Raw genomic sequence first — 22,621 nt, 5'->3', positions numbered from 1 at the left:
CAATAGCTATTTATGTCTCTATAATAGCCTGATACAGAAGCTATGATTATTTAAGTGGTGATAGAGCAAAAACATAAGCCTTCTGAAATAGCTAACTCCATATTCCCTCCCCACAAAAAATGCCAATAGAAAAAAAAAGTGCACATGTAAAAAGGTGCAGTATGCGTTTATTTAGAATAAGTACTTAAAGACATCAAAAACACAGAATTCAGTAAGATTCCTGTTCCAAGTTACCTTTCCCACACAAAAAGTAATACAAGTTGAAGATTAGATTTGCTGTTTGGCAATATAAACATTGTGAAAAGAGTATTTTCAGCAGGAGGTATTCCGTTACATTTCGATTATTGTCTCACCTTGTGCCACATGACATCATTAGTTATATGGCTGAATAGAAAGTTGAAGATTACAATTATTTGAACAAGATGGATCATGCTTATAGTATTTTTGTAATAAAAAAACCAAGCTAACCCATATGTATCACATGAACCATCTTTAGATTAACTGTTTAGGTTTTCAACAGTAAAATGATTTTTTTTTTCCTTTTTCAGTGCCTGTGTCCCAGCTCACACTTCCATTTCATTTTGAATCACAAAACTCAATCTGTTAAGTGAGATAACAGCTTACAAAGTTGAAACCCTCCACTTCACTTTCTCTGAAGTAATTGTTCTCAAAGGTAGATGCTGAGATAAGCGTTATGCTGGGATCCAAGAGCCTCAGTGTTTAAAGTAGTACTATGAAACCTGTAAACAGTTCAAAAAGTATTGAGGGTTGTTGAACCCAGCGAGAAGCCAAGCACCCACTCCCAGCCCACTTGCTGTCAGGGTCAGCATAGGGAAAAGAGAAAGCCCTGATGCAAGGCAAACAGATTTTGGCAACTTCCCAAACCCTGCTGTGCTATCAGCACTGTGTCAGCTACAAATCCACAGCACCATATGGGCTGCTATGCAGAAAGTGAACTCCATCCCAGTCAGACTTAGTACAGAAAGAAACCCCAATTCATTTATTGCATGAGATATCACATCACAGCTCACTATATGGGAGCTCAAAATCAAAAGCAAGTCATCTACTACAAAATGCTTTCAGAGTATGAAATAGCATGTCAATTTCAACCTAACTCCCCTACAATCAATACTATTCTTAACATTTGCAGTAGTGGCCATTTATAAAATAAATAAGCGATAAGGCCTTCCCCAAACATACAAGTTTGAATACAAGTTTGTGGGACTTGCATTATTAAAATGGATGTTTTCCTCCAACAGTTTGCATATTGTTATTTCCTGTTTACTTCCAACAGGTTGTAAACAGAATTGTACAGTAGAGATGCATAAATAGAATGATAAATAAATGAAGCTAACAAGGTGCTCAGAAAGGTAGCTTGATAATGTCGCCACTGCACATGAAAACTCATTATTAGTTTACAGTGTTTGCTTATTCTAGTTCCAGGAAAAAAATATTCAATATACAGCATCAGAAGCTGCAGTTTCCATGTGCCTCTTCTACCCATATGTCATGGTTTTAAATATCCTGAGAGCAGGAGTAACAACAGCCTGTGGAAGTCAGTAGTAACAGGGTCTCTTCACTGAACCTGAGAGTTCCTTGACATTTGTAGGACTCACTGTTCATTAAACCCAAAATATCTCAAACAATGCTACCTCCAGAGACAGTAGTTTTTATTCATCTTGTTTCTGTTGAGTGCCCCAGACCCACTAAGAGCCTCCAGGAACTGAGAGTAAATGACATTTATCTCTGTGGCACTCTCAGATGCATTAAGGAAAGGTAGGCCCTTGTTAGCTCTCTGGGAAACTACTCCTCACCTCCAGAAAAGTAATACAGGAAAGCCAGTAGCAAGGTCTCCATAAATAAAACAAAGGCCAACATAAACTAAGACTGCCCACAAAATCAACCTCACGCACCAGTAAGTATTTAACAGTTAAGTTTTATGGAAAGAGGCCACTCCTGCAGAGCAGCAAGGCTCTGCCTGAGCAGGCCTTGTGCTAGCCCCACAGGGTCTATCCTGCAGGAAAGTGCCCTCACAGCAATTCAGGTACTTCTCCCTACACAGCAAGAGCTTTCTAGGAAAAAAAAGGCTTACCTGTAGTCACATCTGAACACATACTAAGCAAAGTTGTCTCCCCAGGCCTTTAGAAGTAGCATTGCTAAGGCACAAGAAAGAGAGCGATCAAGGCCATGATTTTCCATGCACAATTGAACACAAGCCGAGGCTCCACACCCAAGCAAGGTGAAGCCCCATTAAGGCTTGTAGGGGCACAGTGAATGCTGATAGCTGCAGCAGTCAAACTGAACAAGACTAGAGATTTCTCTCTAATCATAGAATGGCTTCGGTTGGAAGGGACATAAAGCCCACCCAGTCCCACCCTGTGCCGTGGGCAGGGCTGCCCCCCACACGCTCAGGCTGCTGAGGGCCCCATCCAATCCAGCCTTGAACCTCCAGGGATGGGGCACCCACAGCTCTCTGGGCAGCCTGTACCAGTGCCTCACCACCCAATGAGTTAAAAAAAAAAAAAGTCTTCCAACATGTCTAATACACACAGGTGACCTGGATTTGGGTTCTAGAACACTAACAAACTTAAAAAAACCCACAAAACCAAAAAAAACACAAGAAGTTTGAGGTATTAGAAACTTTATAGCGTATGCACTGCTCTATTGCATGGCACAGGCCTTGATGCAGATGTGCCTAGAGCAACCAGAATTGCTCAGGCTCTGCCCTGGATAAACGTTTCTTGAACAGCTTAACTCCCTGGAAAACAAACAGCAGCAGCAGTCCCAGCTCCCTTTCCTCTCTCCTGCCTTTCCCCACAGCAGGTCAGGCTAGCAGCAAACAGGGGTATCCTCTATTCCACAGTGCAAGCAAGCTTACGTCTAAATATATCTAAAAAGAAGTTTTAAAACTGCAAAATAAATACAGTTATTACTCTAAGTTAAGCAGCAAAATGAATTACGCCTAACATTTGGCATGGCACATGTAGTGTTAGATAACTTGTTTTTCCCTTTAGTGTAGATATTTTCATAGGCATATTTGAATGGTAATGGGACTTCCACAGAAGGCAACAGATAATTTTACTTTCTGGGCTTTTTGCTCCCTGTCATAACAAAATAGTGATCATCTTGCTTGCTCTTCAGAAGAGGCCCTTTTGATGCACTAGGTGCTCCTTTGTTACAAGCTGTTGCTGATTTTCCTTTAGAGAAAGGTTTCTTGGCTGCTGGGACCAAATTTCCAGTGGCTTGCAAGTCTCTGTTTGAGGGCTGACTTTTTGTGGAGGACTGCTCTGTTTTTTTGGTTGCTGCCACTTTGGCTGAAGTTTGAGGAAGCCTCACAACAGAGAGCGGAGTGCGTTCAGGAGGTTTGGATGAGGAGGGTCCAATTGCAGGTGGCTTATTGATATTTTGGGTATGTAGATGCTCTGTAGTTGGTGTCTTATTGACAGATGCTGTTACATTTTTGCTTGCAGATCCCAGCACAGGTGGTGATTTCAGTGCTTTACTAACTGCTAGGGAAGGTACAGAAGCTGAGTGTTTTAGGACTGAAGCAGTCTTCAGGTTCCTTGCCAGGTCAGAAGCTGTTTGTGGAGCTTTCCGAGGATGCTGAGACCCAGTTCCTGATGCCTGAGTAGTATTTTCAGGAGATTTCACATAGAGCTGCTGAGAATGTGCAAACTTGGCAACAGCACGCAGATTGGTAACAGGTGGCCGGACTGGCCTCGGAGCAACAGGATTTACTTTGGTTTTAGTGACAGATACAGGCTTACATTTAGAGGGGACACACTTCTGTTTCGAAGCCAATGTTTCAGCTGTTGCAGGCAATTGAGACATCTGTTTCTTAGATGCTGAGAGTGCAGAATGCATCCCTGTTGATGGGGAGCCTTGGGCTGGGGCAAATCTCACCTTTGGAGCATCAGGGGACCGAATACGTTTGCGTAATGTTTCAGAGTGAACAAGAGCGGTTCTTGATCTTGTAGGTGAAGAACTCTTGCTTGCAGGCAGTGAAGGAGCAGGAGCTGGCAAGTGGTGCACAGGAGACTCCAGTTTCTTAGAGGTGCCCATCAATGGTTTGAAAGGAGTCTGAGCGTCTGTTAGTTTGGGTCTGGCTGACAGCAACTTGGCAGAGGAGGACGGGTGCACTGGCACCTTTGGTGATGTCAGGGCAGGGGACTGAGGACGTTTAGATAAGGGTTTCTTAGCTGTGGCCCCATGGACAGCCTTTAGGGATGGAACAGTAGTAGGGGGGTTTGATGGCTGCTTTTGAAACATATTGACTGCTGACATTGGGTTCATGACAGGAGGTTCTTGAATTCTGGCTGGTGAGTTGGAGACATTGTCACTGGTGACCCCCTTCTGAAATGCCAGGATTTTTTGCTCCAGAGTTGCAAACTGAAGCACTCGGCAGGGATCATATTTAAGCAGAAAACCTTGAAGAGTGTCCCAGCCTCCACCAACACGTACCATCACGTGTTTGCCATGTAGCATCTGAGAATGATGGAAGAGGGGTGGGAACAAGAGAAGAATATTAGAAACCTTGTTTTATGCAGCACTAAGTCTTCATCTCACATTATAAAATATTGAAATTGATATAGGACCACCTTTCTTATGGTGAATCATTTTAAGAAATAATTTGTGTGATAACTAAAAGGTTTATGCTTCCCAATTCTTTTATTAGTTTTTCCTTCAGAAAGAGTCATTATGCGTCAGGAAATAATGCAAGCGTATATGTAGAAAATACATTAACCATTCTGTCAGCATCCTTATTTTAGTATACAGAGTTTTGGGTACCAGTTTTGTTCAATTTATGAATGCCCTCATTTTTTTAATCCCACAAATTCTTATCCCTGCTGAACTAACTCAGCTAGCTGCAAATTACATATAAATTAATGTGTATGGATTTTGAACAAGCAGTGTTTTCAGGGTATTGTATTGTATTATCCTTATTTATACTACAAATCACTACTGAAATTTTACAAACACAGAAAAGCATTAATTTCCTCAGCCTAGTGTGGTTCTAACTGTAAAATTAGTAGTTGTAAGATCTAGTTGGCCAGACCTGCTTTGAATAGGATTGGATCATGTAGCATTCCAACCTAAATCATTCTGTAATTCTAAAATAACACCACAAAATTTAGGTATTTCATTTAAGAGTACTTATCTTCCATTTTGAATACGAACTGGAATATTGAGAAACTACTTACTCGTATGAATAGTATTTTATCTCCCAGTCTGTAACGTCCCTCAGATAAGTATTCAATTGAAAATCGGTGGGAGCAGCTGCAGGGTGGATCTTCTGCTATGTGTTTAACCTAATTGTTAAAATTGAAAGCATCTGTTAGTATTTTGACAGAAGCACGTGTTTAAAAGTTTACTGAGATATCATTATATCTTGTCATATTTAATATTTTCTTCCCATAATTTAAGAAAACACTAGAATTTTATTCCCTCACAAGAAAATACTAGCTACATAAAGCTTCAAAACGGAGAACAAAAGGAGGAACAAAACTGTACATGCAGTCAAATATTTTGGAGTTGTCTAAATCCAATTTTCATCATTCCTGCAATTTTAACATATTTCTATTTTCTTTTTAAAGATTTGTCCATAATATTATGCATAGGAGTATCAAATTCCAGCCAGAACCTCTTCAAGAAATTAAAACACAAATACCTGGATCTCTCGTGACTAAATCAGTACTCAATAGAACCAGTTTCATTGCTACACTTTACCCAGGGGCACTTCAGCATTGTCCCTCACTTTTTAGAAGGTTAACTTATAAAAGCCTTCTGTGTGACACCCAAGAAGGAAAAAAATGAAAAAAAGAGAAAGATATCCCCCAAATAAGTCTAGAGTTAGAGAGGATGTGTCTGTTAAAGCCACTTAGAAGCTTCAAAAAAATTAGGTCAAAACTATTAGTAAGCAGCAAAACTAGTGAGTTACCAGAGAGCATGAAGACCTGGCAACTGGCATTCCCAAGAAGCAAAAGCTTTACATTTAAACACAAAGAACTGTTTAAATAAATTAAATTTCAAGTCTCATTGTGCATTTATTGTTGTTCATCACTTCTTTCAGACCAATTCACAAGTTGTACAAATCATTTCGTTTCCTGCACACATATTAATTTCCAATTGGTACAGCTATACAGTTTTTTTTTTCCCAAGTCTTTTTCAAAGCATTTCATTAAAACTTACTTCAACATTTTGTGAAGTTCACATTAGTCACAGCATATTGATGCACGACGCTTTAATGGGAGGCTGCTCAAAGCAGCAATGAAAGAAAGGACAAATCCAGGTAAGTTACATACATTGAAGCATTAACTTCAAAATATATATGACAGTATTTTTATAACATTAAAACAAAATTTATTGTTCAAAAGAGGTGCGTGCACTTCTGTTTTCTTTTTAAGACAACTCACGGACATTAGATGAAAATCAGCCTCTGTCATATCACACAAGTACTAAGCTAAGAGTTTAACTTGAAGACCACTTCACGATAAATAAGTACTTACTGCCTCGTGTAGCTCCCCATGGTGACAACATGACTTTGCTGTGCTAACAGGTGATGCTGGTCCAGAGGTCTGTAGCAGTGTTTCTTCTAGCTCAATTTCCTTCTCCAGTTTTACTAGTACAGGAGGTTCAACTCCATATCTCAACACAATTACATAAGTAGAAATTTTAATTAACAATTTGATAAAGAAAACAAAGAAGTGATGATAACAAGCAAGCAAAATTCTGAGCAGCTAGACTAAGTGTGAACAGCACTACAGCAGTCATAGGAATAACTATCTTTATTATCCAAAGAGATGGAGCAGCTCCAAGTTTCCAGAAGTAGTCCTATCAAAGGCAGTCCTTGAGCTACCAAGGAAGGCAGCAACAACACTGCTAAACCTGCAAAACTTAGTTCATGACCAATTTAGATAAATTATCTTAAAGCTTCCTGCTCTTTTCCTGTTGGAAACAAACTAGAAGTCTAAATTTAGAGAACAATACAGAGTTGATTCCGATTTAAAGCTTTCATAAAACTGCCAAAAAGCTTAAAAAATTAAAGTCCTTAAGATGATATTTACAGTTCACTGAATTCTTCCAAGATGTCCACATGTGAATAAGTCGAAGGTAACATTTAAACATATGGCCATAAAAAGAAGTGTGGATCAGCACCTCCCCATGAAAAGAAAGTGATAAATATTTGGAAGAAATACTCATACAGTGGTCCTAGAAGTGCTACTCATTACTTTGTGCACATAATTAACATCTACTGCTTTGCACTTAATGACCACAGACTGTCTTAGCTTTTGATTAATAGAATAGTTTCTATTTAAAGTCACAAATGGATCAAATACCTGGATACTATGCGTCCAATTTCCAACAAACAAAGATACACTTGTCTTGGATCCTTGTGCAAAACTAAAAAGGAATCAATAATAAAAGGGAGTTATAACCCATATTTATTGTGGGAATGCCTCTGCAATTGGATAAAGAGAATTAAGGTGTAGGTGATTGCAGTTCAACCATCATTCTGCTCAGAGGCAAGTGACATTAGTCCAGTGAGCCAATCTGAGGCATACTGTATTGTGGATAAAGCACTAGATGCTTTCCAACTCTAATTATCTTGCCCAAAGTGTCTAAATCAATTCTAACACAGCTGTAGTTGCTTTTATGCTGTTCCTCCTAAATATGAACTGGAAAGCAAGAGAGCTGAAGAGCTTTTCCTTCTCTTTCCCCATATATGTTATAGCAGTCTTGCAGATAAAGAGTGTTCAACAATGGAAAATAGGAAAATATATGGTCTGTTAGCTTATGCGCACAGATACACACATTCTTTCAATAGATGAAGAACTGCAGAACTAGCTGCAAGGGATCCAGCTGACAAGTGGATGCTTATGTGCAGCCCGTCAGCTTGAATGGTTTAAATCATTGGCTGTGAAAGAGTAATCCAGGCAATTGTAATCATTTCAGGAATGTCTTTTTTTTTCCATCTCCTTAAAAATTCAGTGTCCACCTCATAGCAGATTTACACAGTTGTACTAGAAGACATCACTTTGCCAGTGGCAGGTGCCCTGTGGAGCCCTACCCCATGCAGCATGGTCCCTTCACTCCCTGCTTATTAGCCACCACACTATCCACCCAAACATTTTCTTACAGTACCATATATCCTGGTGAGGCTGTGCTCTGATAAAGAGGGTGGAACCCTCTGACTGTAAGAAGCGGGAGAGGATGACATTGGTCAAACACTCAACCTTGAATATCAGGTATTGGTAGTGATCACAGTGAAGCAGAAACATTAGCTCAGATATATCATTAGCACTTTTGTGCTAGGCTTTGCTTCTCCACAACCATGCCTACATTCATTGGTCTGCACACCCCTCATTTCAGAACAGCTCTAACAGTTGTATGCACTTGATCACATAGGCACACAAAATCATAAGCTCCTGAATCTTGAATCATGAATACAGATGAATTCTGAAGCTGAAGAATGAGAAGAAAGGATAGAGCGATAGCCAAATTGTATGTACATGATTCTGGCAGCTGCCCTGGGTTTTCTTGACAACTTCGAAATCCGAGCATTCAATTATTCTAACTGCCACTCTAATGGAATGGAAAAGGCAGAAGAAAGCTAAGGTCTATTTTGATTTTGCTTTCTTGCAACTTCTATCTTTACGTATGCAAACAGGAAAGGGAAAAAAAAAGGGAACAGAGAATAGTTTAAAACATCACACAAGTAATTCCTTCCTCTTCAGCCCCCATTTAAGCCTCAAAATTGAGACTCTGTCAACAGCTTCTAAGAAGTCTACAAACAGTTGTATGAATGTTGTAGAAAACAAACGAGCCTCGTTCTTTGTTAGACGTTGAGGAATGCTGCCTAATAACTCAGAAACCAAAGGCTGGAAAAAACGTCATTCCGCTTGCTTCACTCTACACACATGCCATTGTTCTTCACCCACCATTAAGTATAAGAAATGGGAAAAACTGTAGATAGAATTTTGTGTACCATAGAATATGGTGTACCATTTATATAAACTTCCTTCATGCTGTGCAGTAACAATAGTAAGCAGAACATGAAAATTCACTCTGAAGAGAAACTTAATGAGCCAGCTCCATAATTACAGATTAAACCTAATATCTTTCTGATGTTCAACTTGGTAAGTAAAATGACTTTGCTTTACATAAGACTGAAACACTTACTACAGCATAAGCTGAGCATGAAGTCAGATGCTCTTGCTTACATAGAATGGCTTGTGTTGGAAAGATCATCTAGTTTTAAGAATGTATATCATCTACTCCAATTTGTAATTCTACTTATTAAAAGATTTGATTATGATGGGCAATTCTAGAAAAGAAAGTTGACCCAGCCGTAATCCAAAGGATACTAGAGATCATTTCATCTTTTTTTCATAAGTGATTTTGTCAGCTCTAAGAGAAAAGGCATAATTTGCCTGGATCCAGAAGAGAAAAGTTTAAATATGCCACTAGCAGAAACCAAGACTTGATGTTAAAGGGCATCTCATAATGGCTACTCACCTGGATATCTCAGGAACAATTAAATTAAATTAATTTTCTCCATGGCCACCCACACTTATCAAGAGGTGTTGCTACACATGTTTGACATGAAAAAGACAATTGCCAGCTTGTCTTTCCCCTATTTCATTCATAAAGAACAGCTTAAAAGTTCGATGGAGAACATCAGTGGAAAGAATGTGTCATCAAGGAGACTTCAAGTCGGCTCGTTTCAGCTGCCAAATAGACTTACAGATGATATTTATGCCACACAGCAAGCTTGTGTCATGAGTTACAATCAGACTTCAAAACACTTCTTGACGATGAGCAAAAGCCACAGCATTATGAAATCCTGTCTACTTATCTCAGGGAGGCTAAACTGGTTTTAGTTACCCAGCCAGTTAAAGGAACTAAGATGTATGAATTACGCTGCTTAAACAAGTCAAAATTAAAAAATACTAGAACTAATTTTCTTACATCTCAGTTCTCCCACTCATCTGTATTTCATGGCTCTGAAAAAAAGATACGGTCCCTAGTTAAATCAGAATGAGACAAATGCAAATAAGGATGTTTTCTCAACTGCTTTAAAAGATGAGTGGTGCAGTAGGGAAGGCATAAGCAGTCCTACTAGCAAGAAAAGTTTAAAAGAAAAGCAGCTCGTCAAACCAGCACCTCCCATTTAAATAGCATTAAAAGGCACAAAGACTTCAAGAAACTCTAGGAAGTTTTGTGACACATTCATATGATTACTGAAAACAAAGGATCTTTGCAATTTTTTTGCTGTTTTGCTTGAGAGGAAGATTTTTTTTTCTTCCTTTCTTTTTTTAAAAGTATTTGTTTTGCCAAAGAAAAGTTTCTATTAATTAGTTTCTATTGACATAATAACTGGTAGAAGAGCGTTCCATGATTTCCATACAATGGAAGAAGTTTCTCCTAATTAGCAGTCAAAAAAAATGTATTCCATCTGGAATTATCTGTCTAGTAGCTGTTTGTTACAAGGGATGGGCTGTGCACTGAGCCAGGCACACACACAGTTGGCAATATTTATTTTTATAACTATCTTGTTAGACAGGAGAATACAAATGGTTTATAATTATGCCCAGTAAGTCTTGAACTAAATGTTAATTACCAACAGACTGTTGTCATTTCAGGCCCAATGCTCTGATGTAGTTACCAAACTTAGTAGTCATAAATACATTATTCTGAATGCTTTCTCCAATAAGAATGATCTCTAATACCAAATAAAGGATCTTATTGTGAGTTGACTCCATGGCCCTGTGGTCTTCCAGTATAGGGAAAGCATAAGGAGTGGAGAAGGGGAGGAGCAGAACAACTTCTCCGTTTCTTGGTGGGGCTTTTTACAGAAGGAAAACACATGAGTTCACCACACAGCTCTCACTACCCCTCTTCTTCCCACATAGCAACTTTTAGAAGGCTGGAAAAGCATGCTTCCCTTTAGAGAATTTACTGAACTGATCTTTCAATGCTTTTACACAAAACACTGCCTTAAAATAAATAAAATAATTAGTAGTTTGCACAAGACAGACACAGTCATGACAAAAGCTTTGCAAGACTACACGCAACAGCTCTACCTGACCAGGTAGTTATCCACATGCAGAGCAAAGCAAGTCTTACAAAAAGGTAGATTTACCTAAACCTTCAGATTCAAAGAGGTAAGTCTCATCAACTCCAATGGCCCTACACCAGTTAAGAAAGTTGGCGGTGTTATCTCTGGCAAAAAAAGATCCTGATGGAGCATCCTTCTTACATGGAACTTTTCTCATTGGAAAATTCTGGCAAGAGAAGAAAACAAAGTACATTGTGCACATCAACATTGCCTACGGATTTCAAAGCATATTTTCAAAGGAAAATAAATCTTAAATTCAGAGTACAGAAGCAGTGGCTGGTAGCTATTATTGGTTCAAGAAAAACACCACGTATTCCATAAAAAAAAGCTACTCTGATGTAGATGGCATTCAGTCTTATCTGTGTTAATAGTCACTGAATGAACAAACACTTAACTGTAACCTCTCCCAAAGTTGTCCATACAGCTAATTCTCCATATCCCCTTATGGTGGGTTATAAGTCTTACTGTTGACTTCACATGTCTAGATAATGACTCCTTCCTCCCAACGTCTGTTCGTAGCCATAGAGTGAGCACGGATAGAGAACCCCAGATCAATTAAACTGTATGTGGCTGCCTCATTGCAACATTTTAGAGCTCAGTTTAGAAAGCAGAGGAAATCATACGGGAACAAGGGACAATACACTTTCAAGACAGTAGTCTTAAAACAAACAAATACCAATTTGCTTTAAAGTTGTACAAAAAAGTTTGGACAAGGGTACAGAAATCAGGCATCTTGCCTTCCTTACTACTTAAAGTGTTTATCTATGTATTAAAAAATTAAATATAACTCACCCTTAAATTATTTGAGCTACATGATTTTTTAATTGTGTTTTGAAGAACACCAATCAATTGGCAGAGTAGTACTCCATTATCAAGTTCTTCCAGGAGTTGCTCTGCTGTGACTTCTATTCCTAAAAAAGGAAGGCCAACACTGGAGTTACACCATAGAAGACAAAAAGTTTCATATGAACTTACAGGCAGCTCCAAGAGTGTTCCAGTGCTAAAGACTTCAGTTAAACTAGAGTCCACAAAGGAAGTGAAGTCTGGCGACAAACACTCGGCACTGTTATTGCTTAGGCTCATCTAACGTAGGCTGACTAACTAGAATAGTTCTTCCCATCTATGGGCTAGACGAAAAAAAGAAGTTGCTGCTGAAATAATAAAATAATGAAAGATTTAGAAAGAAATTTCCAAAACATTCATTCTAAATAAATACTTGATTATCCAGCACAACTATACGTCACAGGTATCTCCACATAATAAAAGAAAAAGGGATTTAACAGACTAAAAATTAGCAGAAATACAAATAAAGGAAAATCAAATATTCACTTAATTAACAAACAAGATTCAGAGCTATAAATTAGAAGGATTAATCACTTTACCTCTAACAGCTGGAAGCTAATAAGACCTGAAACCAGAATGTGCATTTTAATGCAATTCTCTTAACCACTCAGTCCCAAATACACCAAGTCTTAATAGAATTATGGATATTAAGTTCAGTGTTGAGCTGGATATTTGAATATGCTTTGAAATTTATTAGACGATGATTTATTTTTAACCTCACCTAGCAAGCCAGACAGCCAGATTGACAGGTCTTCTTGCATAGGCACCAAAGTTGCTTCATGCCGCACAGATATCCACTGGTCATACAGGCACACATCTGCCAGACCCGGGCCGTGTCTGGGAGTCAGAGGACTTCGAGGACTTAAGGGAAGGTCATCTCCAAACCACACCTGCAGGACATTTCAGTATGCTCAAGACAGTGAGCTTTAATATTTGCAGACAGAGGACAGAATCTCATGGTTCTGAATATTAGATCTTTAGCATAATTCAAAGAGTAAGTTTTAATTTCCCTTCAGACAGACACAGCAAACCAACACAGCAGTATTCAAGAATGGTGCAGTTCTCCTCAGTAACTCCTGCATCAAAAGCACTACTGTGTTCATTCTCTTGTCTTCACAGCTACCCTACTGTAGCTACAAGCAGATCTTCTTTGGCTTTACAATGATATATTTTACCAAATAGTGAGTAAAGAAAACACACATTACATTTATGCTGTCTTCTTCTTCCTCAGCACACATTAATATAACCCGTAGTTAATCATATAATTTAGTACAGTCTATTGACTTCTCTGATCAATCATTTCAGATGCATTTTGAGTTTAAATCATTAAAGTGATGATATTAAAAGAGGCAATGTGTTCCTACACGAGAGCACACACAGCTCTTGAACATGAATCCTTAGCACTCTCTTAAGGGTGCCATGTTTTCAGACTGATAGTTACCTTCACACTTGAAGAGAAGGATCATGCAGAAATGGCATGGCCAGAATTCCCAAAAAGAAAAAGTCCTCCCAATATTCTTAGCTACTTTCTTCAGCTCAGGAAGGATGTGTGTCAAAAATACACACTTTTATTTTTGAAGCAATTTACTAATACGAAGGTTTTTAGAAACACTTCTTTATTATCAATAAAGTTTTAAATAATCTCATCCTTTGCCTTAGAAAACTTCTCAGGAAATTGTGCTTAGAAAGCGAAAGCATTGCCTATCTGATTACAGTACTGGGTTATCCATCTCACCACAGTGCTCCACTTGTGGAAAGGGAAAACTCTTATTTATTTATTTAAAAGGCTAGAGATTATTCTGAGGATTTTGTCATTTCATCTGCTTCAGGGTAGATGTTTGCATAAAAACATATTATATAGAATTCAAACATTACAAAAGGCATTTACCTGAACTGCATTCTGCATGGTCACCTGAATTTACATTAGTTTCTCCCTCTGGGGAAAGAGAAGTTTTAATACAGTCAATCCTGCTTTCTGAAAGATCCCAAGAAAAACTCACCAGGCAAAATACGAGCAAGTCTAAAAAGACACAGATGCAAGAAAGGAATAATTATTTTAGCATTTTAGGCATTAATTCAGTATTCAGGCTCCTTCAGCACTCTGTACTTAAATAAAGTAGCAGTTATTACAGCTTAAAAGTAGCAACTAACTTCAAGTGCATAAATAATGCTCAAAGGGTTGCATTGGTTTAAGGAGCTGCAAGGCATTTGCCTTTCCAAAGTGAAATATTAATACTCAAACAGTTCCTAGACTTAACATGGCTGGCACTTACTCTTCCCTTCCAACCTATCACAAGCATGTCTTGTACATGCACACAGACATCCTGAGTTTACTTAAAATACTTCAAAGACTATGAACAATCTTAAAGAAATCATTTCAAAGAATGAGATGTATTCTTGCATAGATACACAAGAGAAATCAATGGTTTTATTAATTTCTATATGGATTTTGACATGGATTTCCAGGCAGCTACCATAAACCTAAGTTTTCAGTGGAATGTTGCAAGCTATGAGGACAATGCCTTTGCAAAACAATCCTTATGGAAAGGTTTAGAAGCAATCAGGTCAATGCTTCCTCGTTCCTTTTCCAGCAGTGCTTTCAATAATAGGAAAAACCATCACAAACTCTGCGCTGAGCTGGGGATCATGAAGTCTCTCCTTATAGGCTCAAGGTTTAGAGATGTGCAGCATTGGCTATGTGGGCACTTAACGGAAGGAATTTCCTCAGTATAATTCTCTACAGCAGTAGTGGAGTGCATTACTGCCTACAAACATACCTGTGCATGTCCTGGAGCCAGTTAAAAACAATTTTCTTGGTTAATTAGCTAAGATCACCTTACTAATCAGACTGCAGACAGACGACATCAATAGTTGAAATGTACATTTTCCTTTGAAAATTAATAACTCCCACTCCTGCTCCAGATGCAGTCTAGCCTTCCTAAGATGAAAGGCCCATCTCAGAGAACCTAATAGTTCCACTTACTTGAGCCTCATGCATTACGTAGGACCACACATGTCAGAAATTTCAGACAACTTACCTCTACCACAGGCAACGGAGCAAGCACTTTGTTTCCAGATTGAAGACGCTTCCTTCTGTCAGGACTGCCAGCACTACTCCAACTTTATCAAAGATGCTTTAAGAGGTATCTTTTCCCCTCCCTCACTTTTATTTCCTAAGGGGGGGAAAAAAAAAAAAAAAAAAAGAGCCATCCACGCCTTAATGCCATTTTTCCTTCGATGAATGAACAAGGGAAGGGCAGAGTACATATCAAGCATTGCTAATGAGCATGTTATGCTTCCCACAGCTCTGTCCAGGGGAATACATTTTCCTTTAGCATAAGGAAGCTATTGTCCCAAGAGAGTCGCAGTAAGAGGCTTCATTGATCAAAAAATAAATAAATAAATTAAACAACAGCAGAACAGCCAGCAGAGAAGCTGGTCTCATTAAAACAAGGAGCTCCACGCTGGCCAACAAGCTGGCATGCTAACTGCCAAGGGAAGAACAAAAGGCAGCCTAATTCACAGGGAGCGCTCAAAGCACAAACAAAGCAAAATATTCACACGACAGATATCACAAAAATGTTCAGCATCTGCAGTTTTGTAGAAATGCCCAACAAAATCTGGTCTTAAATAAGGAGATTGAGGACGAGAGTCGTGGCACTCGAACTTCAAGGGCCTGCTGTTCTAAAACAAGTTATTTCTTAAGTCTGTCTGTATCAGGGCTCTCTAAAAAGAGAAATGGGTTCACTTAGCATTGGAGTACCTGAATGGCATCTAACAAAAAAAACTTTGGTGGAACAGACTATCCCGAGTGGATTTTGAGCTGACACTTAAAGTTAGCTTAAGAGTTCTTCATTCTCAGATCCCACACCATCTGTTCTCAGACTGCAAGGAGCGCAGATCAACAGAGCCTCATTGCTGGCAAAGAGATGGATGGGATGAGAAGAGACAGAAACTTCCTGCTTTCAAGTGATCAATGTGCAGAGGTGCACAAGGTGCTGTGGTGAGGAAAACACCACAGGAGCAGGTGGTTGCAACCAAATCATATTTCTCCTAAAACAAGCGGAGCTTCCTGCATCAAGAAGTTGTATGTAATGAATGAAACAAGTACTTGACATCGAATTCAGGCAGCTCCAGCTAGAACCATATCAGTTTCTTCAATTTGTCTTCGTTCAACAAGCAATTAGTGCTCACGGCTCACAGGTGTGAAAGAAAAGGCCCCAGAATGAATATGTAATATGTCATTTGGCCACATCTGGCCATGCCTTTCCCATTTCCAGGCCAGCAGGTATTCTAAAGGTGCTGAAGAGGGCTGTCTACTTGCTTCACTCCTTTAAACAGGGGAAGCAGAAGCAAAAGAAACTGGGAAGTGCTTCCTAACCAGGGGACAAAGCCCAATGGAAGCAAGATGTAGAGATTCCTGACCACTAACACCACTCCCAGGAAACATGTCCCATCCCATCTCTTCTGGCCCTTCTGCTACCCACAAGCTCCATGGGATGGGCGGAGAGGAGCAACACTGCTTAACAGTGCCTGATGGCAAGATGGATAGAGCAACGCTGATTTGCAGTAAGACAGGTGGGCAGCCCCAAATAATAGACTGGGGAAGGCAACAGCTGCCTTCAGCTGGCTGACTGCTGAGCCTCCAGCAAAAAACTGGAGCTGTGGATTAACTTTAACAAAGAGAGGTGGAAAACAAGGTACCTAACACAGCACAGGGACATGCATTTCTCAGGAAGGTGGGTGCAGACACACTCTGACAGCCACACAAGACTATTCTGACAGCTTTGCTCCCCGGTGCACTGTCCACCGCTTTGCCCCCAGGCAATCTGAGGAAGCACCAAAGCCCTTCAATGCCAGTACTCCAGGGTGCTAAGCACATGCTCGTAGATGCTGCCCAAAATAGCCTGCTCAATATCAGTTGTATCAGGTTGTACACATGGACACCAACCAGCAAGACATGCTACACTAATTACAAGCCATTCTGTAGCGCAAGATGAACCACATCCAAATCTCATTTCATTAGATGGCTCTGTTTACAAGGAAACACAAAAGTCCACAGCTCTGCAGCTATTTAATTCACAGATGAAGCAGCCGTTCGTCTACTATATGGAACTTAAAGGGATTCACAGGCTCATTAAAAACCCTTGGGAAGGAACACTTTCACATCCTCACCCTTTGCTTTAGAAATATTGCACTTCATCTTCAGTTCCATCAACACCCAAAGGCCACTACAGCAGATTAACCCAGCACAGCTGGAATCTGCAGGTGAGTCTGACAGCACCTACTGAAACCCACGTTTTTTAAACACTGTCAAATGAAAGAAGCTGTCAGATCAGGATCTGCTGAAACCTACTAGAAGACATCCAAGATTTTTTCGCGCGTATACCCTAACATGCAGAAGAGAGGTTAGCACAACATGACACATCCGCAGAGCGCTGCTCCGTCACTACGGCGATCACAGAGCCCTTTCGCTCACAGCTGAGTCAGCAGGAGCTCTGCTTCCCTAGGGAGGCCTCAGAGGCATGAAAGGGAAGGAACCAGACAAGTCGGTCCGAGGCGCAGAAGGGCTGTGGTGTGGCATCACGGCGTGCTGGCAGCTCTCCTCAGGGCCGCCTTCCCGCACCCTCCAGCGAGGGCAGGCACCATCCCGGGGGCACCAGGCAGGGCCGAAGCCCACCTGAACTTCAGGGCAAGCGCTTCGTCTCGGTGGCTGCCACAGCTCCTTCCCCATAGGAGCATCCAGTTTGGGAGCCTCCGGTTCTACCATGCCACCTCTTGCACTGAGCCATTCTGGATCATGAGAACCAGCCCTAATTTCCCACTTCAGTTTTCTACCAGTGAAGTAACACAGAGGGGAGTGCTGTACAACGCCCTCTGGCCAGCAGGAGGAATGTTTTGGGACTTAATATAAAATCCCACCTTATTTTGGAAGACCCACCTGCTGCATTTATCATTACCCTGATAAACTAGCTACACCCTGAGTCCTGAGGGCATACACACACTTTTCCCCGTGTCCCTATCTGATACTTACGCCAAAGACGGCACACAGCATCCCTGGAGCGCTGCCAGTCTTTCGGCAGAGAGGAACCCACGTTTCCCAGCTCGCTGAGCGACACCGATGGGCACTGTAGCCGAGAGCACGGGGCGCGCTTCCTAAAACACCAGTGCCGCACCCCCAAACGCAAGAGTTGATTCTCAAAGTTCCGCGCGAATGCTTCCCCCCTCCCTTCCCAGGCTCGGTTCGGCGGCACTTCCCTTATACGCGAGTTACCATGTCCCGAACCACCGTCCCGCTCCCGGTGTCCACCCGCATTACTCACCTGCACCCCGGCACCCGCCGCCCCGCGCCGCCGCCACACAGCAAGACACCCCCCCCGCCCCGCGCCGGCCGCTCCGTTCGAAAGAACCAATCAGCGCCCGCGGGGCGGGGCCGCACCTGGCTCCGCGCCACCGGCAGCCGCGCCCCGCAGGGGAAGCGCCCGCCCACAGCCCCGCGGTGGGAGCGCGCTGCGCGGGGTTCGGCCGCCTGGGTGCAGCCGCCACCGTGCGCTACGCTCTTGGATGGTACCGCTCTAGAGCAGGATAACCTCCGGTGCGCTATCACGAAGTGTAGACGTCGGCTGATTTTTACTCTGAAATAGTAAGAATGCAGCTTGAGTTACGCGTCTGTGTCATGGAAAGGGCCTTGTGTGTGCGCGTGTCCCTCTGCCCTTGGTGATTTTTCACCTGAAGAAATCAGAGCTTGCCTGTCTTAGGTGGCGAGCACATTTCAGTTAAACACCGTGGCAGTACTAATTTTGCTGGTTTATTGCGGTAAATATTTGGAATATATTCTTTAATGGAGGCCAAGCACGAAAACACAGCAATGAAAAACGAGAATGGAAACCCGCCATCACCCCATTTTGTAAGAGGAACTCTGTCTGCAAACAGCACAATTGCAGAAGGGATTAGCAGGGTTCCTGCGAGGAGCCGGTGAACTCCTTCTGATCAGAGAATATAAATACAGAGAAAGTTATAACTCACGTGTGGAAATCTGACAGCTATACAGTATTCTGTGTATAACTCACAAAACGGCCTTTGTGAACTCCATGGCATGTTTCTATAAAAATGCAGTAAAGAAAAATTAATGCACTGTGGTATATTTCTTTTTCCTATGAAAATAAATGCTGTGTCGTCCTTTAAAAAGGCGTTTGTCCTAAAATAAAAACAAGCGGTATCCATCACTGCACATCCCAGATCTCGCAGAGGAGAGGGGTGAATTTGTGGTCGTTCACTCTCCAGGACATCAGCATCTCTGCGTGGTGGTGGTTAAACGTCCGTAACTCGGTGAGGCGACCCAGGAGGCATGCAAAGTGCTGCGGGTTGTCCGGGTGGTGCAGCTTGCAGAACTTCTGCAGGATATCCAGCAGTGGCTCCTGAAGCCTTTCCACTGACTCTCTGTCCTTTATGTATTGTCGGTCTGGTTTGAGTTTCAGAAAGGAAAGAATTAGTTAGCAAATACGTGTTGATACAGTGTAAGCATTTACCTTGATAAACAAGTATCAATATATTTCTATATTTCCCTTGGGCACCGATGTTCACACCTACCACAAACATTTCTTTTCAAATGAAGAGGGAATAAAAATGCCTCAGCATTGTATTTTTTGGTTCAGGGTTTTCATAGGAACAATTTCTTCTCAGGAAGAGTGGTGCTGCACTGGCACAGGGTGCCCAGGGAGGTGGTGCAGTCACCATCCCTGGAGGTGTTCCAGAACCGTGAGGATGTGGCACTGAGGGACGTGGTCAGTGGGCATGGTGGGGATGGGCTCGCGGTTGGACTGTATGATCTTAGAGTTCTTTTCCATCATTAATGTTCATTGATTCTATTAATTTTTTAGTGTAAAAACGTTCCTGATCAACACTGACTCAAAGAGCAATGGAATTGCTTCTCCTTTCCCATCTTGCATGAAGCCTTACTTGGATCACTTTTTTCATGCAAGATGGGGAAGGAGAAGCAATTCCACTGCTCTTTGAGTCTTTCGTGTTGAGGCACCAGGCTTCTCTTTTCCCTTCCTGCAGGGATCAGTTTGTTTGAGGCACTGTACAATTTCTTCATAATTTGTAGGTTACTTCTGTCTTGTCAAGGAATTGGTTTTTACAGCAAAGCCTGGCACCACTGTGAAAGATCAGTTTTTGGCTCTCTACTGCCTAAAGGACAACTCCCTGCTGTCCTCTTGCTCTCTCCTGCTGCTATTTGTGCAATAGAGGCTGAGGCCCTTCATTGCCCTTCTCAGTTCTAATATACAGGATTTCCCAATTGCCATTTTAAAAATGTGCCATTCCACAATGGACTAGTGAAGCATATGTAACCACACCTGGGATATTCTAATGGAGTAAGCCCATTGTGCTGAGCGCTGATAAGCTACCAACATTTTTTTAAAGCAAGATATTTAGGCACATTTTTTCCTTGTACACAAAACCAGATAGTGCAGCTGGAGTTTGGATTTCATAGAATCATGGAATCATAGACTATCTTGAGTTGAAGAGTCCTCTAAGGATTGAGTCCAACTCATGGCTCCACGCAGGACCACCCAAAAATCAGACCATGTATCTGAGAGCATTGTCCATACACTTTTCAAACTCTGTCAGCTTGTGGCTGTGCCCACTGCCCTGGGCAGCCTGTTCCACCACCCTCTGGTGAAGAACCTTTTCCTAACACCCAGCCTGTCTCTCCCCTGACACAGTTCCATGCCATTCCCTCGGATCCTGACACTGACACCAGCCTTCTGGTTGAACAGCAAAATATAATGAACTTGGATATATGTTTGCTTATTCTGTGTAGAAAGAGAGTTTTCGTAAGTCTCAGTTCACATTCATGCTTTCTTTCCAAACACACTAATATTGAATTCTGAATTAGGAGTTACCTGGGGAGAGGATCACTATTGCTGTTAGCAGTGCATATTCCTCCTGCGTCATCTTCAGCTCTCCAATACTTTTATAAAAATTAAACATGGGAGTTATGAATTCATCTGAGATACCTGGGAGGAAAAAAAAAAGCTATGTTATTTAATTAATTATTGAAATAGCCTGGCTTATTGCCAATGGGCAATTAGTTAATATTTAAAGCCATGACTGTTTGTCTTAGTGGGAGAAATTTACTACACAAATCAGGTCTCATGCAATACAATTAGTTTACGAAAGTGCAAGCATGTCCTTGTTTTCCAGAACAGACTTGAAACAGGTAAGTGCTGGCAGTTCCACTGGTTTCAAAGTCTTTCTTTCAAGTAAGTTCCTTTTCTCTCCAGGTCTGTTCATCTAGCTCCTCATAACAAGTCTCATTTGTGTTCTTCTTGCTGCCTGCTGATTTCCCAGTTGTCTTCTTTTTCCAGTATTCACAGTTTGCAAAACAGTCCGGTGTTCTCCACCTTCAGATTAGTTATATGGAAATCTCTCAGGGCGTATGGCTTAATTCTAGTCCAGCTCTACTATACAGCTAACTGCCATGGGCAGTTACTTTGGTTGTCTTCATAAAGAGACTTAATTGCTCCTTTTATGTAGCCTGAAACTTTAGCTAGGTCTAGGATTACCTGTAGTCTGAGATCAACTTGCTTGCAACTATTACTACCTCCTAGCATGAACCAGTGTATTATAAAGTACAGAGACGTAATTAATGAAAACATAGCCTAGTTTGAGCTGGGATCATGTGATTCTCTCACCATCATGAAAGCCACTGGGGTTACTGCATTGGGGCGTGCCGACTGGGCTTCCTCTTATGGACTTTGTCATCAGGTCACACTGTTCTTACACAGCCTTGAATTACAGATGTATTTCACTCTGCCCTTTGGTGTAAAAGAGAAGTAGGTCCTGTGGCATCGATATTTTTTTTGGTGTCAGAGTCATTCAAAACAGCCACTGAATGCTGCAAACGGCTGCTTGAGCTCGGAAGTGGCTGCACCTGCAAGGACTAGAGATTGAAACCAGTGGCGCTTGACTGAAAGGACAGGGTCCTCCTCTGTTCCCACAGAGGAGGGCCATGGGATTTCTCGTCCTTTCACTCTGTTTAGTTTTAAGCTGTTCTGTGATGAGTCTTTACAACTTAGGGAAACTGCGTGAAACCATGTAGTTTTGAGTCTTTTATACTACACGAAGCTGAGTCCAGGTCTGGTAGTTAGAGGCTGCTGTGAGGTCTGGAGTGCCTCCAACAGGAGAAGTTCAAAACGAAACCCAGCAGATGCAGCTCAAATAAAGGAAGCGTAAAGTCACTTGGTTGAACTATGAATAAGTCACATTTTGCTGTGACAGTGATAACTGTTAGGAGTTGGACTCGTTGATCCTTATGGGTTCCTTCCAACTTGGGATATTCTATGATTCCATGAACTTACTTTGATCAGTAGAGTAGTTATGTGACCCAGCAGAGTGGAAAGTATATTCCTGCACAGTGTGGTATGTTTTGTGGCTGAATGATACATTTAAACGTGACATTTGCAACCTAAGTTTGCTTCAGATTACAAACCACAAATCAAGCGTTTGTAACAAGTTCACTGCGGTTGAGAAGAGTCTGTGTTCCTTAAGCAGATCTATATGATAAGAGCTCATCCGGTGGTAGTTAGTGACACAGCTGGAGCCTTATACAGAGCAAACAATAGTCACAGCATTCATGTGCTGCAAGCTTAGTCA

At 41.3% G+C, this 22,621-nt stretch overlaps 2 protein-coding genes across 6 annotated transcripts in view; both read right to left on the bottom strand.

Moving 5' to 3' along the window:
* GAS2L3 (growth arrest specific 2 like 3) lies at positions 148 to 18,332 on the bottom strand. Of its 4 annotated transcripts, XR_002443092.1 has the most exons (11): positions 17,997 to 18,332; positions 15,001 to 15,135; positions 13,851 to 13,898; positions 12,684 to 12,852; positions 11,912 to 12,030; positions 11,144 to 11,285; positions 7,338 to 7,401; positions 6,507 to 6,645; positions 5,202 to 5,309; positions 2,093 to 4,485; positions 148 to 740 (listed from the first exon to the last, which is right to left on the bottom strand). XR_002443092.1 is itself a non-coding variant. In XM_021411183.1 (10 exons), the coding sequence occupies exons 3-10, from the start codon at positions 13,866 to 13,868 to the stop codon at positions 3,079 to 3,081; spliced, it is 2,166 nt and encodes a 721-aa protein (XP_021266858.1). In that variant the 5' UTR covers positions 13,869 to 13,982; positions 15,001 to 15,135; positions 17,997 to 18,332; the 3' UTR covers positions 148 to 3,078. The 4 variants fall into 4 exon arrangements, 3 of the variants coding, with proteins under 3 accessions (XP_021266858.1, XP_021266773.1, XP_021266928.1); XM_021411183.1 differs by having other exon boundaries at positions 148 to 4,485; positions 13,851 to 13,982; XM_021411098.1 differs by having other exon boundaries at positions 148 to 4,485.
* NR1H4 (nuclear receptor subfamily 1 group H member 4) overlaps positions 18,753 to 22,621 on the bottom strand; it is a 40,818-nt gene continuing 36,949 nt past the window's right edge. For both annotated transcript variants that reach the window (XM_021410922.1, XM_021410989.1), the window contains 2 exons: positions 20,869 to 20,982; positions 18,753 to 19,424 (listed from right to left, as the gene is read on the bottom strand). In XM_021410922.1, the coding sequence (XP_021266597.1) occupies positions 19,186 to 19,424; positions 20,869 to 20,982 (353 nt within the window). In that variant the 3' untranslated portion in view covers positions 18,753 to 19,185. The remainder of the gene's footprint in view (positions 19,425 to 20,868; positions 20,983 to 22,621) is intronic.

This window comes from Numida meleagris, chromosome 1 (genome assembly GCF_002078875.1).
Source record: "Numida meleagris isolate 19003 breed g44 Domestic line chromosome 1, NumMel1.0, whole genome shotgun sequence".
Lineage (NCBI taxonomy): Eukaryota > Metazoa > Chordata > Aves > Galliformes > Numididae > Numida > Numida meleagris.
This window is presented reverse-complemented; position numbering and strand designations above follow the sequence as displayed.

Excerpts from the sequence above, each read along its gene's own strand:
- GAS2L3 (XM_021411183.1), bottom strand. Across the intron at positions 12,031-12,683 it reads CTGGCTGTCTGGCTTGCTAG|GAATAGAAGTCACAGCAGAG; the intron begins GTGAGGTTAAAA and ends TTCCTTTTTTAG. Across the intron at positions 6,646-7,337 it reads ATTGGACGCATAGTATCCAG|ATATGGAGTTGAACCTCCTG; the intron begins GTATTTGATCCA and ends AATTGTGTTGAG.